Genomic DNA, 14,561 nt, shown 5'->3' with positions numbered 1-14,561 from the left:
AAAAGAAGATATGATACAGAATTGTATGTTATTGAAATTCAACTCTTAATGCAACACAATCCATCACACCTCAAAAATTTATTGTTTTAATTCAACTTCTTATAAAATGTAAATACATATTATGTCCCTAAGCATCACACATTTTCCTTTACATACATACCTATGAGAGCTGAGAAGAACAAAATAACAGTAAGTTGTGCCATGTTTGTAGAGGTGAGATGCTGTAACTGAATGTTCAGTATGATTCAGTTTTGTGAGTAGAGTTTGGTCTGATGTTCAAAGCTGGAATCAAACAGTTCTCTGTCATCAAACACCTCTGCAGTCATTGGGAGGAGACTCATCTGTTGAACTAGTTTCATTTCTGAATTGAGAAACATCAAGCCTTCATCGTGACATACCATAGAAGTTTATCAGTGTGTGAATCCCTCTAGTGGATGTTGTGGAGTATTGTGTTGTCTTCTCTCCAGAGGTTTTTGTACAGAGTTGTGGTGTTTCCTGTCACTGTGGGCTTCACAGCACAGTAGTACACAGCAGAGTCAGTCAGTGCAGCAGAGGAGATCTGTAGATCCAGATGGTTCTTTCCAGACACCTTAGTCGAGAACTCTGAGTCTGATTTGAGAGATTCTGCTGGTGTTGAAGAATTACGCCCAGAGATATACAGAATAAACTCTGGTGGTTTTCCTGGATGTTGTTGGTACCAGAAGAAATCATCACCACTAGAAACAGTCTTGGAGTATCTGTAGGACAGAGTTATAGTGCTGTCTTCTGAACCGAACTCTTCATTCTTGACTGGAGTGAGATCATCACAGATAACACCTGAAGGAACAATAACACTTACTGTCTTAATGTGATTTCCAGTAGGAACAAAGAAGTGCTTCTCATTCAAAATCATCTTTTTTAATGAATAAAGCTCTGTTATTCTTAATGACCTACCTGTTAATGTGAGCAGAAACAAAGTCACAAACCGACTCAAATATACTGAAAGCATCTTTAAACATAAAGAGTCTCCTCTTGTATAAAACACATTTGTGAAAGTTTGTCTTTTTAGTCGTTGAGTCACAGTTTGACTCCTCCCTTTAACCCCTCCCTCCACTCAACTCTAAAATCATCTTTGTTTGTCTCTTATGTAGGACTGTACTGTAGCTGAGGAATGAAACCACGCTGCAACAGGTCAAGAGATTTCCATTTGGAGAGACAGGACTGAAATTCAGAATTGATTCTAAAGTCAAAAATGCATATTCCCAGAAAGAGAGAGAGAAAAGTGACTGAATATATGTACTAATTTAGTTGAGGTGTTGTAAATTTGCATGGTTCATGTATTTGCTGCAAATTTGGTGTTTATGCATTTGTCATGTCTCTCTGTTGCACAGTTTTAGATATGTTTTTAACATACTTTCTGATACGTGTGACAGCATCTGGCGTCAGCTTCTTTTTCAGACCTGCACAATGAAAGCGATACTACCTACAGATGCATCAAACTCATTCTTCATTACACAGACTAATGAAGGCAACATTCAACAAATAATTAATCTAATACCTCTCAGGCTAAAGATATGTTTGGATTAGATACTGAATTCATAAATAAGCATTCTCCACTTGTAAAGCCCCTAACACACATCATAGGTGACGGTAAAGTTTTGGGAGCAGTATTTCTAGACCTGAAAGAGGCCTTTGATACTGTAAACCATGACTTGATTTATAATACTCAAAACAATCTACATTTCTGTAATCAAGCTCTCAGGTGATTTAAGTCATGTCTGGAATTTTGAAATCAATGAGTTAAAATCAATAGTTCAATATCATCGCCCCAACACTGTAATGTTGGCGTACCACAAGGATCCATTCTGGGGCCGCTGCTCTTTTTCCTGTACATTAACCAACTACCAGACAGCTTTGAAGATGTTTGTTGCCAGTTGTATGTCAACGATGCAATCATCCACGTATCATCAAAGACCCCATGACAGGCTGCTGAGTTGTTAAATAGGCAATTGGTCGGTGTGTCATAACAGATAAAAAGTGACGTCTTAACTCGAAACTGTGCTCCTCCTTGAAATGTAAGAAAAGCTCAAGTTTTGATATTTCAATCAGACTATGAAAAGTATGTTTGAACAGTGACTCCCTCTAGTGGATGTTGTGAAGTATTGTGTTGTCTTCTCTCCAGAGGTTTTTGTACAGAGTTGTGGTGTTTCCTGTCACTGTGGGCTTCAGAGCACAGTAGTACACAGCAGAGTCAGTCAGTGCAGCAGAGGAGATCTCCAGATGAAACTCATTAGATTGTTTGTCATGTCTAGTAGACAACTTCTCTGTTTTTTCTGAATATTCTCCAATGAGATGTTGTGGAGATGAACCTGATTTCTGCTGATACCAGTAGAGGTAGTTGGCAGAGCCAGAATAGTTGCAGGAGAGAGTCACATTTTCATTACTTCATTACTTCTCTGAATGGTGTCACTAATTCCTCAGAGGATCCTAAAGAGAAAGACATATATTTCACTGTGACTGTCGTTGTCTATCTGGACAGATTCTCCTTCTGTTCCTCTGACTTCATCCACTGCAGGATAGATTTTGTCTCCAGCTGTTAGTCCTGTAAAAAGTAGAGGAAATGAAGCCATTAGATTAAATATTGTTCAAGAGACTGAGAAGATTAGACAGTGGAAAATATCAGTTGTTCGGTCTTACTGCAAGAACAAAATAATTCAAATGTTCATAGATTCCTGCTCAGAACTTAAAAACACTGAAGACATGTTGTGCTTTATATCTTACCAAAGAAAAGAGCAGCCAGAATAATCCAAAGCCAAATTTCCATTTCTAAAACCAGGTTTAAACCAACAGGAGGAACTCTCTGATGTTCAATGTTCACTGTGTTGAAGTGTTCTCTTTACAGCAGCAGCTGGTATTAATATAATGTTTGAACACAGTAGTTCATTACCTGGTCAATAATGTCTCCCCCTGGAGGAATTGTAAAAATGTAGTGCAGAAATTCTAGAAGTGACATCCTGGAACGCGTCTCTGAACTGCATACTGGAACACATTTAAAATGTTCTGAACCTGATGCACATGTTAATGAATTTATATATAATCCATTCTTACTATTATTACACAAATGAAAATAGATCAAATCATTTTTAAAATATCAAAGTCAACACATAAAGAAGAAATGAGGACACAGGGTTGAACCATGTGGTACACAGTAATCAATCATGTGTTTCTAGATGTTTACAGGGATAATTTATTCAGAAATTTGATACCAAACTATCGATGAATTGCCCTAAAGAATTAATATGAAAAAGCAACATATCAGACGTACTGTTCAGATATTGTATATTTATGTCAAGTATTGTTTGGATATTCTGAAATACTTTAATCCTGGACAGTTCTGGAAATGTAGAAGATGCCAAGAAAAGAGTGGGTAACAAAATAACTGGTCCATTGGTTTAAGCATACATTTCAATAGATATGAAGATTTTATGTTTAATAAAAATGTAAAGTCTTTTTTATCCTGAGTACATCCATTTTATGTTTCTATCCACTGCGAATAATCTAGACCGCGTCAACACGTGCATGTAGATTTTTAAAGTGTGTGACTCCCTCTAGTGGATGTTGTGGAGTATTGTGTTGTCTTCTCTCCAGAGGTTTTTGTACAGAGTTGTGGTGTTTCCTGTCACTGTGGGCTTCAGAGCACAGTAGTACACAGCAGAGTCAGTCAGCTGAAGCTTCTGGATCTTTAGAGGAACTGATCTTAAAGTAGAATCCAGATTGGATGAAAATCTCTCCTCAAACTCTTTCATTGTTTTCCCTTCTCCAATCTTAAAGCGGCTCAGTATGAATTTGGGGCTGTTGTTTCCATCTTGTTTGTACCAGTAGAGATAATCATTTGATGAACTGCTGTTGTATTGACAGCCAAGAGTTACTGCCTCTCCTTCAGTAGCAGTCACATCTCCTTCTGGTTGCAGCACGTTGTCTGTTTGTGCCATACATTCTGTAAAACAGTAACAAATAGTATTAGTGTGTTGTTAAAGAATCATGTCAGTGTTGGATTGATATCAAAGAAACTGAGTTCATACCAAGACACACAGCAGCCAGCAACACTGAGATAACCAGAGACATCATATCTGCAGTGCTAACAACTCTGAGTTACAGAGAGTATAAAGAAGGCTGTGATCTCTGTGTTTAGTCCACATCAACTCTAAGTTAGAGGATTAGAAGGAGGAGCCTGATCACAGAGACAGGTCTCAATCACAGCCCTGTGTTATTCCCCGACTGACAACTTTACACTGATCATCTTTTACTGACACTCTGCTAACTTTTAATGATCTGTCTTGTAAGTTACCCTCCTGACCGATTCCAGTTTATAGTCAGTGACTCCCTCTAGTGGATGTTGTGGAGTATTGTGTTGTTTTCTCTCCAGAGGTTTTTGTACAGAGTTGTGTTGTTTCTTGTCACTGTGGGCCTCACAGCACAGTAGTACACAGCAGAGTCAGTCAGTGCAACAGAGGAGATGTTCATGTTGATTTCTTTTTGCTCCACTGAAATCTTTAATCCTGATCTAAGTGCATTTCCTATCGTTCCTGAAGCGCCGTGACCAACAAGGAGCTGTGGTTGTTTTCCTGGATGTTGTCGATACCAGAAGAAATAATCACCAGTTGACAGTTCAGGGTAACTGTAGGACAGAGTAACAGTGCTGCCTTCTGAACTGAACTCTTCATTCTTAACTGGAGTGAGCTCTTCATAGCTGGATTCTAGAAAAGAAGATATGATACAGAATTGTATGTTATTGAAATTCAACTCTTCATGCAACACAATCCATCACACCTCAAAAATCTATTGTTTTAATTCAACTTCTTTTAAAATGTAGATACATATTATTTCCCTAAACACCCACATTTTCCTTTACATACATACTTATGAGAGTTGAGAAGATCAAAATAACAATAAGTTGTTCCATGTTTGTAGAGGTGAGACGCTGTAAGTGAAGAACAAGTATGAGTAAGTTTGGTGTGCTGTTTGGTCTGATGTTCACAGCTTGATTTAAAGAGTTCTCTGTCATCAGGCTCCTCTGCAGTCAGGAGGAGGAGACTCTTTAAACTACTCTAATTCCTTACAGGTTTTATCACAACTGTATCATGAATGAAATAATCATAGGTTAACATAGCCAACATCTCCATACCTACAGTTGAAGTTTCACAGTGTGTGACTCCCTCTAGTGGATGTTGTGGAGTATTGTGTTGTCTTCTCTCCAGAGGTTTTTGTACAGAGTTGTGGTGTTTCCTGTCACTGTGGGCCTCAGAGCACAGTAGTACACAGCAGAGTCAGTCAGCTGAAGCTTCTGGATCTTCAGAGGAACTGATGTCCCGTTTGTTGTAGCTTTAAATCTGTCTCCGGAGATCCCAGGAGCATTTTCTGAAATTCCTACATAGCTTTTCCACAGGTACTTTGGGAAATCACCCATTTCTTGTCTGTACCAGAACAAATAGAGGGTTGTGTCAGTGGTCTCAACTTTACAGTCAAGTGTGACTGTGTCTCCTTCAGAAGCAAAGACATCTTCTGTTGGCTGGATCACTCTGTCTTCTCCTTTACACTCTGAGAAGAGAACAGAAAGAGGAAGAGATTAATTGTTGATAAATGAAAAAAGGGCTTCAGGTTAAATAAGTTACCTAGCGTTAAGAACAAACACTCAAAATAGAAGGTCATAAACAATTGTTATGCTATAGTTTCTTTCTCTCCAAAGAAAACAGCAGCCAGAATGATCCACAGCCAAAGTTCCATTTCTACAACAAGGTTTGAACCAACTGGAGGAACTCTCTGATGTTCAACATTCACAGAAAGATTACTTTTCTTCTCAGCAACAGTTTTTATCAACAGAGTGGTTCAACACAGTGCAGAAGCATTCACCCTCTAGTGGAGGTTCAAAGTTTGGCATTACATTGTGTACAAACGGCTTTCAGCAGTTTGTCAGTTTGTGTTTTTGTACAGATTTGTGGTTTGAGGCTTGAGGAAATTATTTCTGAGACTGTAACGTCATCTGGTGAAAATGACAGGAAGAGCTGGGTATCGTCAGCATACGAGTGGTATGAGAAGCTCAGTAGACTGGCCCCTCTAAAGCGTGACTGATTTGGCTCATATTCTAGACTCATTTTCTTTTATATATGTGATGCTCATGTGAATCCTCCCTCAGTGTCTCATCAGCAGCTGTAACCACAGAGACTCTGATCAAACAGGAATCATCAGAATCCATCTGACATGAAGCTGTGGTTTGAATCCCACTTCCCTCCTCTTTGAAGAGTAGTCAGATATCTGTGTTCAGGTTTTTGTACATGCTCGTCTACACTTTGTATCAGTGTTTCTAAAGCATAGTAGTAGAGAGCTGTGTCTTCAGGGGTTAGCTCTCATGGTCATTTCAATTGAGTAGAGGTAAACATATTCTGATGTTGTCTCATAGTTACATGTAAGTGTGACAGATTCTCCTTCTGTTCCTCTGACTTCATCGACTGTAGGATAGATTTTGTCTCCAACTGCTGATCCTGTAAAAAGTGTAGGAATGGACACCATGAGTCTAAACATTGTTAGTGAGGCTGAAGGGAAGACAGTGAATAGTGTCAACTCTATAGTTATAGTCAGAACAGACACATGTCAACAGTTCAGAGATTCCTGCTCTGAACTCCAGTTTACTTATTTAATAAATAGAATCATTAATATGTGTAGTTCTTTTTATCTCACCTTAGGAAAGAGCAGCCAGAAAAATCCACAGCCAAAGTTCCATCTCTACAACAAGGTTTGAACCAACAGGAGAACCGAGCTGATGTTCAGCCAGAAGTGTGAGAATAGTTCACTTTAGCAGCTGTTACACATGAATGCTTGAACAGAGTGCTGAGGTAATCTTCCCCCTTGATAATGTTGCCTCTAGTGGAGATAAAAAATATTACAATTGTGTATAAAAGGGACTTCCAGCAAGTTTTTGTCCGGACTCTATGAAGGCTTTGAACAGTTTTACAAGACCAATTAATCTAAACCAAAAGAAAGGAAACCTGATCAAATAATTTAAAAATATTATGGTCAACATATAATTAAAAATTGAGAGGACCCAGGAATGAACCCTGTGGAACACCTCAAGAAATTAAAGCCCACAAAGAACAAAAGAGAAACTTCTTTAATAAATATGAAGACAAAAGAAATCAACACCAGAATCTGTAATGCAGGCTGTTTACTAAGTTACTTTATTTAAATGATACACTTCAACAGTGGTAAAATTAAACACCAGAGTAGATATGATGATAAACAAGCTGTACTTTGTAGATAATTAATATTATATTCAGAGTAGTATTAGTTTATCTCCTGTCAGAGAGCCTCTTTATCATCACTACAAAACAGTCGAGCCAACATCTCCATACCTACAGTTGAAGTTTCACAGTGTGTGACTCCCTCTAGTGGATGTTGTGGAGTATTGCGTTGTCTTCTCTCCAGAGGTTTTTGTACAGAGTTGTGGTGTTTCCTGTCACTGTGGGCTGCAGAGTACAGTAGTACACAGCAGAGTCAGTCAGCTGAAGCTTCTGGATCTTCAGAGGAACTGATTTCCCGTTGATTGTTGCATTAAATCTGTCTTCTGAGATCCCAAGAGCATTTTGTGACAATCCTGCATAACCTTTCCACAGGTACTTTGGGAAATCACCCATTTCTTGTCGATACCAGAACAAATAGGGGGTCGTTGAGGTCTCAAATTTACAATCTGAAGAGAACAGAAAGAGGATATTTATTGTTTAATGATTCTATAAATGAATATTTAGGATTCTAGTTAACTTGCCTGAGAATCATACACACAAACATGTACAGAGTAATCAGAATATGTTCTTTGTCTCTCACCTAATAAAAGAGCAGCCAGAATAATCCACAGCCAAAGTCCCATCTCTACAACAAGGTTTAAACCAACAGGAGGAACTCTCTGATGTTCAACATTCAGTCTGTGATTTGTTTTCTTCTCAACAACAGTTTTTTTTTCAAGAAGGGTTGAACTCATTGCTGCAGTAGTAATGCCGCCCTCTGGTGGAGATTGAAATTGCAGTTTTAACATTTAGGAAATGCTCCCAGCAGCAGGTTGTCATCATGTCAGCTTGTGTTTCTGTACAGAGTTGTAGTGTTTTCTGTTTTCTGGCATCCTGGTCCAAAGAGACGTTGTTGTCGGGAACATCCTGATGCAACCGCATTTTAATGACGCACATCAAGCTGCACTCCCGATACTCCCTCTGACTCTGACAGTAAAGTACTAGAAAGTAAAAAAACAAACAGGAGCAACTGCAACAGGCAGCCTGTGCACTGTCATCAGCAGCTGTAACCACAGAGACTCTGATCAAACAGGAATCATCAGAATCCATCTGACATGAAGCTGTGGTTTGAATCCCACTTCCCTCCTCTTTGAAGAGTAGTCAGTTATCTGTGTTCAGGTTTTTGTACAGCCTCTTCTACACTTTGTATCACTGTGTTTCTAAAGCACAGTAGTAGAGAGCTGTGTCTTCAGGGGTTAGCTTTCTAATGGTCAGTTCAGTTGAGCTGCGTGATGTTTGAGATTCATATCGTTTATCTGGAATATATTCATAATTGCTATAATCTCTGGCTCCTTTCCGGAGTATAAACAGAGGTGCCTGGAGGTCAGAATGATGTCTGTACCAGTAGAGGTAAACATCATCGTATGTTGTCTCATAGTTACATCTGAGTGTGACAGATTCTCCTTCTGTTCCACTGACTTCATCGACTGCAGGATAGATTTTGTCTCCAGCTGTTAGTCCTGTAAAACGTAGAGAAAATGAAGCCATTAGATTAAATATTGTTCAAGAGACTGAGAAGATGAGACAGTGGAAAATATCAGTTGTTCGGTCTTACTGCAAGAACAAAATAATTCAAATGTTCATAGATTTCTGCTCAGAACTTAAAAACACTGAAGACATGTTGTGCTTTATATCTTACCAAAGAAAAGAGCAGCCAGAATAATCCAAAGCCAAATTTCCATTTCTAAAACCAGGTTTAAACCAACAGGAGGAACTCTCTGATGTTCAATGTTCACTGTGTTGAAGTGTTCTCTTTACAGCAGCAGCTGGTATTAATATAATGTTTGAACACAGTAGTTCATTACCTGGTCAATAATGTCTCCCCCTGGAGGAATTGTAAAAATGTAGTGCAGAAATTCTAGAAGTGACATCCTGGAACGCGTCTCTGAACTGCATACTGGAACACATTTAAAATGTTCTGAACCTGATGCACATGTTAATGAATTTATATATAATCCATTCTTACTATTATTACACAAATGAAAATAGATCAAATCATTTTTAAAATATCAAAGTCAACACATAAAGAAGAAATGAGGACACAGGGTTGAACCATGTGGTACACAGTAATCAATCATGTGTTTCTAGATGTTTACAGGGATAATTTATTCAGAAATTTGATACCAAACTATCGATGAATTGCCCTAAAGAATTAATATGAAAAAGCAACATATCAGACGTACTGTTCAGATATTGTATATTTATGTCAAGTATTGTTTGGATATTCTGAAATACTTTAATCCTGGGGCCTGTTTCAGTAAGCAGGTTTTTAACAAACACTGAGTCAGTTAACCATGACATGAGGGAAACTGGGTTTTCCTCATTCTTTCATTCAGTCCGTATCACGTGAATATTAGTGAAGATTCACCGCTTTGTCTGAATAAAAATCCAGGTTGTTTTAATGTTGTATGTTAGGAAGGCTATAGCGTATAAAAAGAACATTTGATAATGCACTTTCAAATTAATTAGGCTAAGTTTACTTTGTCAAATATGAATAAAATAAGGTTGGCTCCCACCATGAGCATAGTTTGTTCTTATAGCCTATTTCATTTTGTTCTGTTTTAAAGTCGCTTTTCTCTTACTTAATTGCATCTTCATGTCAATAAATGTTAGTTTAAACACCATTACTCTGGTTTTTATCTGCAAAACTATTATTCAGATTAAATATTAGATGAATAGACTTCATTACATGCTGACGCGAGCAGCAGTTTTCTCCTTCACCACTTCTTTCTCTCCTGTGCTGCTGCAGCAGTGTTACTTTTTCTTTCTTTCTTAAAAGTGGTTTATATTTGTAGTGTGTCTGCATGAAGATTTAATAGGTTATATTTCCAGATGGTTAAAGTAAGAGGATCTCTTTTTTGTCACCTGTTGCCATGGCTCCATTAATGTTGTCTTTTTATAGTAGTGGTGCACACGCTGAACACCGAGTGAACCTACTCAGAGTTGATTTAACTCAAATCAGCTGATCTGGAACCCAAAACTCAGAGTTTCCCACCTGAGGGTAAATCAACTCAGAGCTCAGAGTTAGAGTTTGTTGAACCTTCTTTCTGAAACGGGCCCTTGGTCTCAGTGGGCGTGGCCAGAGAAACACCTTATTTAAAACTTGAACTTGTTTTTAACTGGAGGCCATTGTGAGTTCTCCCACATTTACAGAGGTGAGGTGCTGTAAAGGAAGAACTAGTATGAGTTGGTGCTGAGTTGTTTCGGTCTGATGCTCCCTCTAGTGGATGTTGTGGAGTATTGTGTTGTCTTCTCTCCAGAGGTTTTTGTACAGAGTTGTGGTGTTTCCTGTCACTGTGGGCCTCAGAGCACAGTAGTACACAGCAGAGTCATTCAGTGCAGCAGAGGAGATCTGTAGATCAACACGATCCTTTTCTTCAGAGAGTCGTGTCCAAAACCTTTTCTCTGATTTCAGAGATTCTGCTGTTTTTGTGAAGTTCAACCCTGAGATGAACATGATGAACTGTGGTTGTTTTCCTGGATATTGTCGATACCAGAAGAAATAATCATTGCCATCAGCTTGTTTGGAGTAACTGTAGGACAGAGTGACGGTGCTGTCTTCTAAACTGTGCTCTTCATTCTTAACTGGAGTGAGTTCTTCACAGCTGACACCTAAAAAAGAATAAGTAAAATAAATTATTCAAAGTCACATGTCATTGAATCTTTTAATAAGTAAACATAAATCTACATCTAACATATTTAATGTGATAATAACGACTGCTGTCCAAACTGAAATACTCTTTATTTTCAAAATCACAACACACTGTCCATTTATTACATACATACCTATGAGAGCTGAGAAGAACAAAATAACAGTAAGTTGTTCCATGTTTGTAGAGGTGAGATGCTGTAACTGAATGTTCAGTATGATTCAGTTTTGTGAGTAGAGTTTGGTCTGATGTTCACAGCTGGAATCAAACAGTTCTCTGTCATCAAACACCTCTGCAGTCATTGGGAGGAGACTCATCTGTTGAACTAGTTTCATTTCTGAATTGAGAAACATCAAGCCTTCATCATGACATACCATAGAAGTCTATCAGTGTGTGACTCCCTCTAGTGGATGTTGTGGAGTATTGTGTTGTCTTCTCTCCAGAGGTTTTTGTACAGAGTTGTGGTGTTTCCTGTCACTGTGGGCTGCAGAGCACAGTAGTACACAGCAGAGTCAGTCAGTGCAGCAGAGGAGATCTCCAGATTTACTCGTTTCTCCGTTTTGTTAATGTAAGCTGAGAAATCAGAATCTGTTGGATGAATCGATCCTCCCTCTGTGATGTAGAGCAGGAACTCTGGTCTGGATCTCTGGTTTTCTCTGTACCACTGGATGTTGTTAATAAAACCATCATATGTACAGGTCAGGTTGATGTTTCCTCCCTCTTCAACCTTTTCTTCAGTTGTTTCTGGGTTTATGCTGTTCATGGAGCCCAGGGCTGCAAAATAAGTATTATACATGTCTGTTAGTCTGCAAGAGATTCAGACATCAAGAGACTGAAAATCAGTCCTCTACTTCATCAGTCATCTTTGATCATTTTGAGATTCATGAAGAAAACAAAAGTCTTTTTCTATCAGTGGAATTTGTAGCTCCCACAGATAAACATCTACTTTGAAATAGTTGTTCAGATATCTGGTCTAAACAGCAGGTGAAATTAGAGTTTGATGTGTGTTGTAACACTCACCTATAAAGTGAGAGCAAAGTAAAAAGAGGTAAAGCAGCATGTCTTTGGAGTTGTTGAAGACAAACAGACAGCAGATGAGTAATTTTCATCTAAACTAAACAGCCTCTGTGCTGCACAGATGTTCTCTTCTACTTTGACATGGTTTTAATTTGACTTCCTCAAACTTTTCTGCTCTGGAGACACAGACAATCTCATTGGTTTGCCTCAGTGGGCGGGGCCAGATGAACACCTTATTTAGAACTTGAACTCAATCAATCAATCTTTATTTGTATAGCACCAATTCATAACAAATGTTATCTGAAGACACTTTACAAAAGAGCAGGTTAAAGACCTTACTCATTGTTATATTACAAAGACCCAGTTCTCTGTCATAAGGCTCCTCTGCAGTCAGTAGGAGGAGACTCATATCAAATCATTTTCATTTCTGAAGAGTTTTATCACAACTGTATCATGAGAGAAAAGAATCTAGACTGTATCAACATATACAACTAAAGTCTATCAGTGTGTGACTCCCTCTAGTGGATGTTGTGTAGTATTGTGTTGTCTTCTCTCCAGAGGTTTTTGTACAGAGTTGTGGTGTTTCCTGTCACTGTGGGCCTCAGAGCACAGTAGTACACAGCAGAGTCAGTCAGCTGAAGCTTCTGGATCTTCAGAGGAACTGATGTCCCGTTGATTGCAGCATTAAATTTGTCTGTCTGGAACTCAGGAGCTTTATATACGTCTTTTGAGTAGCATCTCAACATGTACTTTGGGAAATCACCCATTTTTTGTCTGTACCAGAAGAAATTTGGATATGGGTCAGTGGTCTCAAATGTACAACCAAGTGTGACTGTGTCTCCTTCAGAAGCAAATACATCTTCTGTTGGCTGGATCACTCTGTCTTCTCCTTTACACTCTGAGAAGAGAACAGAAAATAAAAGATGAATTGTTGATTGATGAAAAAAAGGATTGAGGTTAAATAATTTACATAGCCTTAAGAACAGACACACAAACAAGTGAGGAGTAAAAAAAATGTGTTATGCTATAGTTTCTCACCAAATAGAAGAGCAGCCAGAATAATCCACAGCCAAAGTTCCATCTCTACAACAAGGTTTGAACCTACAGGAGACCTGATCTGATGTTCAGCCAGAAGTGTGAGAATAGTTCACTTTACAGCAGCTGTTACATATGAATGCTTGAACAGAGTGCTGTGGTGATCTTCCCCTTGATTATGTTGCCTCTAGTGGAGATAAAAAATATTACAATTGTGTATAAAAGGGACTTCAAGCAGGTTTTTGTGAGTACTCTATGAAGGTTTTGAACAGTTTTACAAGATCCATTTCTCTTAAAGGTCCCATATTCTTCTTCTTCTGGTTTTATATGCTCTTTAGTGTGTTTTCCAAGTGTCCTGTGCATGTTTAGGTTCATCTATTTGCAAAAATTCAAAGTCCACGGAAACGCGGCTACTCCTACGTCCTCCTGTTAGCTGCAGCATTAGCTGCATGTAACGCTTGGTTCTAGCCCCCCTCGAAAATGTTTTGCCAGTGTGACGTCTTGTCAGTGTGATATCACTGATCTAAGCCCATTGGCTCGTTGTGGCCCAGCAGCTCATGTTGCACGCCCATTAACTTCTGTAGCACGCCAACAATATGCCGTAGCCTGCGGTAGCACAGTAGTGCTAAGGTGCTCATGTTTATGCTCCCCTCGGACGGAGCCAGAATGGCTGCATTCCCAATATGGTAAAAGGGGCGGGACATTTCCCATTGCAGCTGCTACGTGCTACGTGCTACGTACTACGGGTGAGCGTATTGCATCACTTCCTGTACTGTGTTGTTCAGTGCTGATCGTTAGAGCTAAAAGCTTAATTGTTCATTTTGTCTAGTTTCTTACGACTGTTGTTTCCAACACACTGTACATTCAGACAAACAGAAGAAATCCAAAAGCACTCTTTCTCTCTAGCGACAAACCTGCTTCACAGTTTTGTTTATTTTAGCTACCTACTCTTAGCCTAGCTTAGCAGTTAGCTTCTTTTTCTGTCTCTCCCTCTCCTGCTCTCTCCTGCTCTACGTGTCAGGTGTTAAGTTACTCCTCGTCCTCCTTTAGTGATAATGATACATGTAAGAAATGTAGTTTATTTTTCGCTTTGGAGGCGAGGGTGTCTGAGTTAGAGAGACGGCTCCGCACCATTGAGTCAGAGTCATCGTATGCAGCAGTAGTTAGCCAGCCACCTGTAGTCGGTGCGGGCCGACATAGCTTGGCTTCCTCCCCGGTAGCTCCCGAGCAGCCGGAAGGCGGTGGCTGGGTTACTGTCCGAGGGAAGCATAGTCGAAAATCGAAGCACACGGTTCCCCACCAACCACTTCACGTTTCAAACAAATTTTCCCCACTCAGCGACACACAGAGAATAAAACTCTGATTATTGGAGACTCCATAGTCCGAAACGTGAAGCTAGAGAAGTCAGCGGGCATAGTTAGGTGTATACCCGGGGCCAGAGCGGGCGACATCGCATCTCATTTAAAGTTGCTGACAAAAACTAAAGGTAGATTTAATACAATCGTAATTCATGTCGGCACTAATGACTCCCGACTACGCCAGTCGG

General features: G+C 39.3%; 1 protein-coding gene across 1 annotated transcript; it reads right to left on the bottom strand.

The window, feature by feature from the left end:
• Positions 1–2,448: 2,448 nt before the first annotated feature.
• Positions 2,449–14,285, bottom strand: LOC136178917 (uncharacterized). Its single transcript, XM_065953349.1, has 7 exons — positions 14,191–14,285; positions 5,267–5,585; positions 4,900–4,960; positions 4,638–4,736; positions 4,062–4,085; positions 3,663–3,976; positions 2,449–2,466 (listed from the first exon to the last, which is right to left on the bottom strand). The coding sequence occupies exons 1-7, from the start codon at positions 14,283–14,285 to the stop codon at positions 2,449–2,451; spliced, it is 930 nt and encodes a 309-aa protein (XP_065809421.1).
• Between the last annotated feature and the right edge of the window lie 276 nt (positions 14,286–14,561).

This window comes from Labrus bergylta, chromosome 4 (assembly GCF_963930695.1).
Source record: "Labrus bergylta chromosome 4, fLabBer1.1, whole genome shotgun sequence".
NCBI lineage: Eukaryota > Metazoa > Chordata > Actinopteri > Labriformes > Labridae > Labrus > Labrus bergylta.
This window is presented reverse-complemented; position numbering and strand designations above follow the sequence as displayed.

Excerpts from the sequence above, each read along its gene's own strand:
- LOC136178917 (XM_065953349.1), bottom strand. The coding sequence starts at position 14,285 with ATGCTTCCCTCGGACAGTAACCCAGCCACCGCCTTCCGGCTGCTCGGG. Across the intron at positions 4,961-5,266 it reads CTCTGAGGCCCACAGTGACA|CGTCTCACCTCTACAAACAT; the intron begins GGAAACACCACA and ends CTTCACTTACAG. Across the intron at positions 3,977-4,061 it reads GCTGGCTGCTGTGTGTCTTG|AATGTATGGCACAAACAGAC; the intron begins GTATGAACTCAG and ends ACTGTTTTACAG.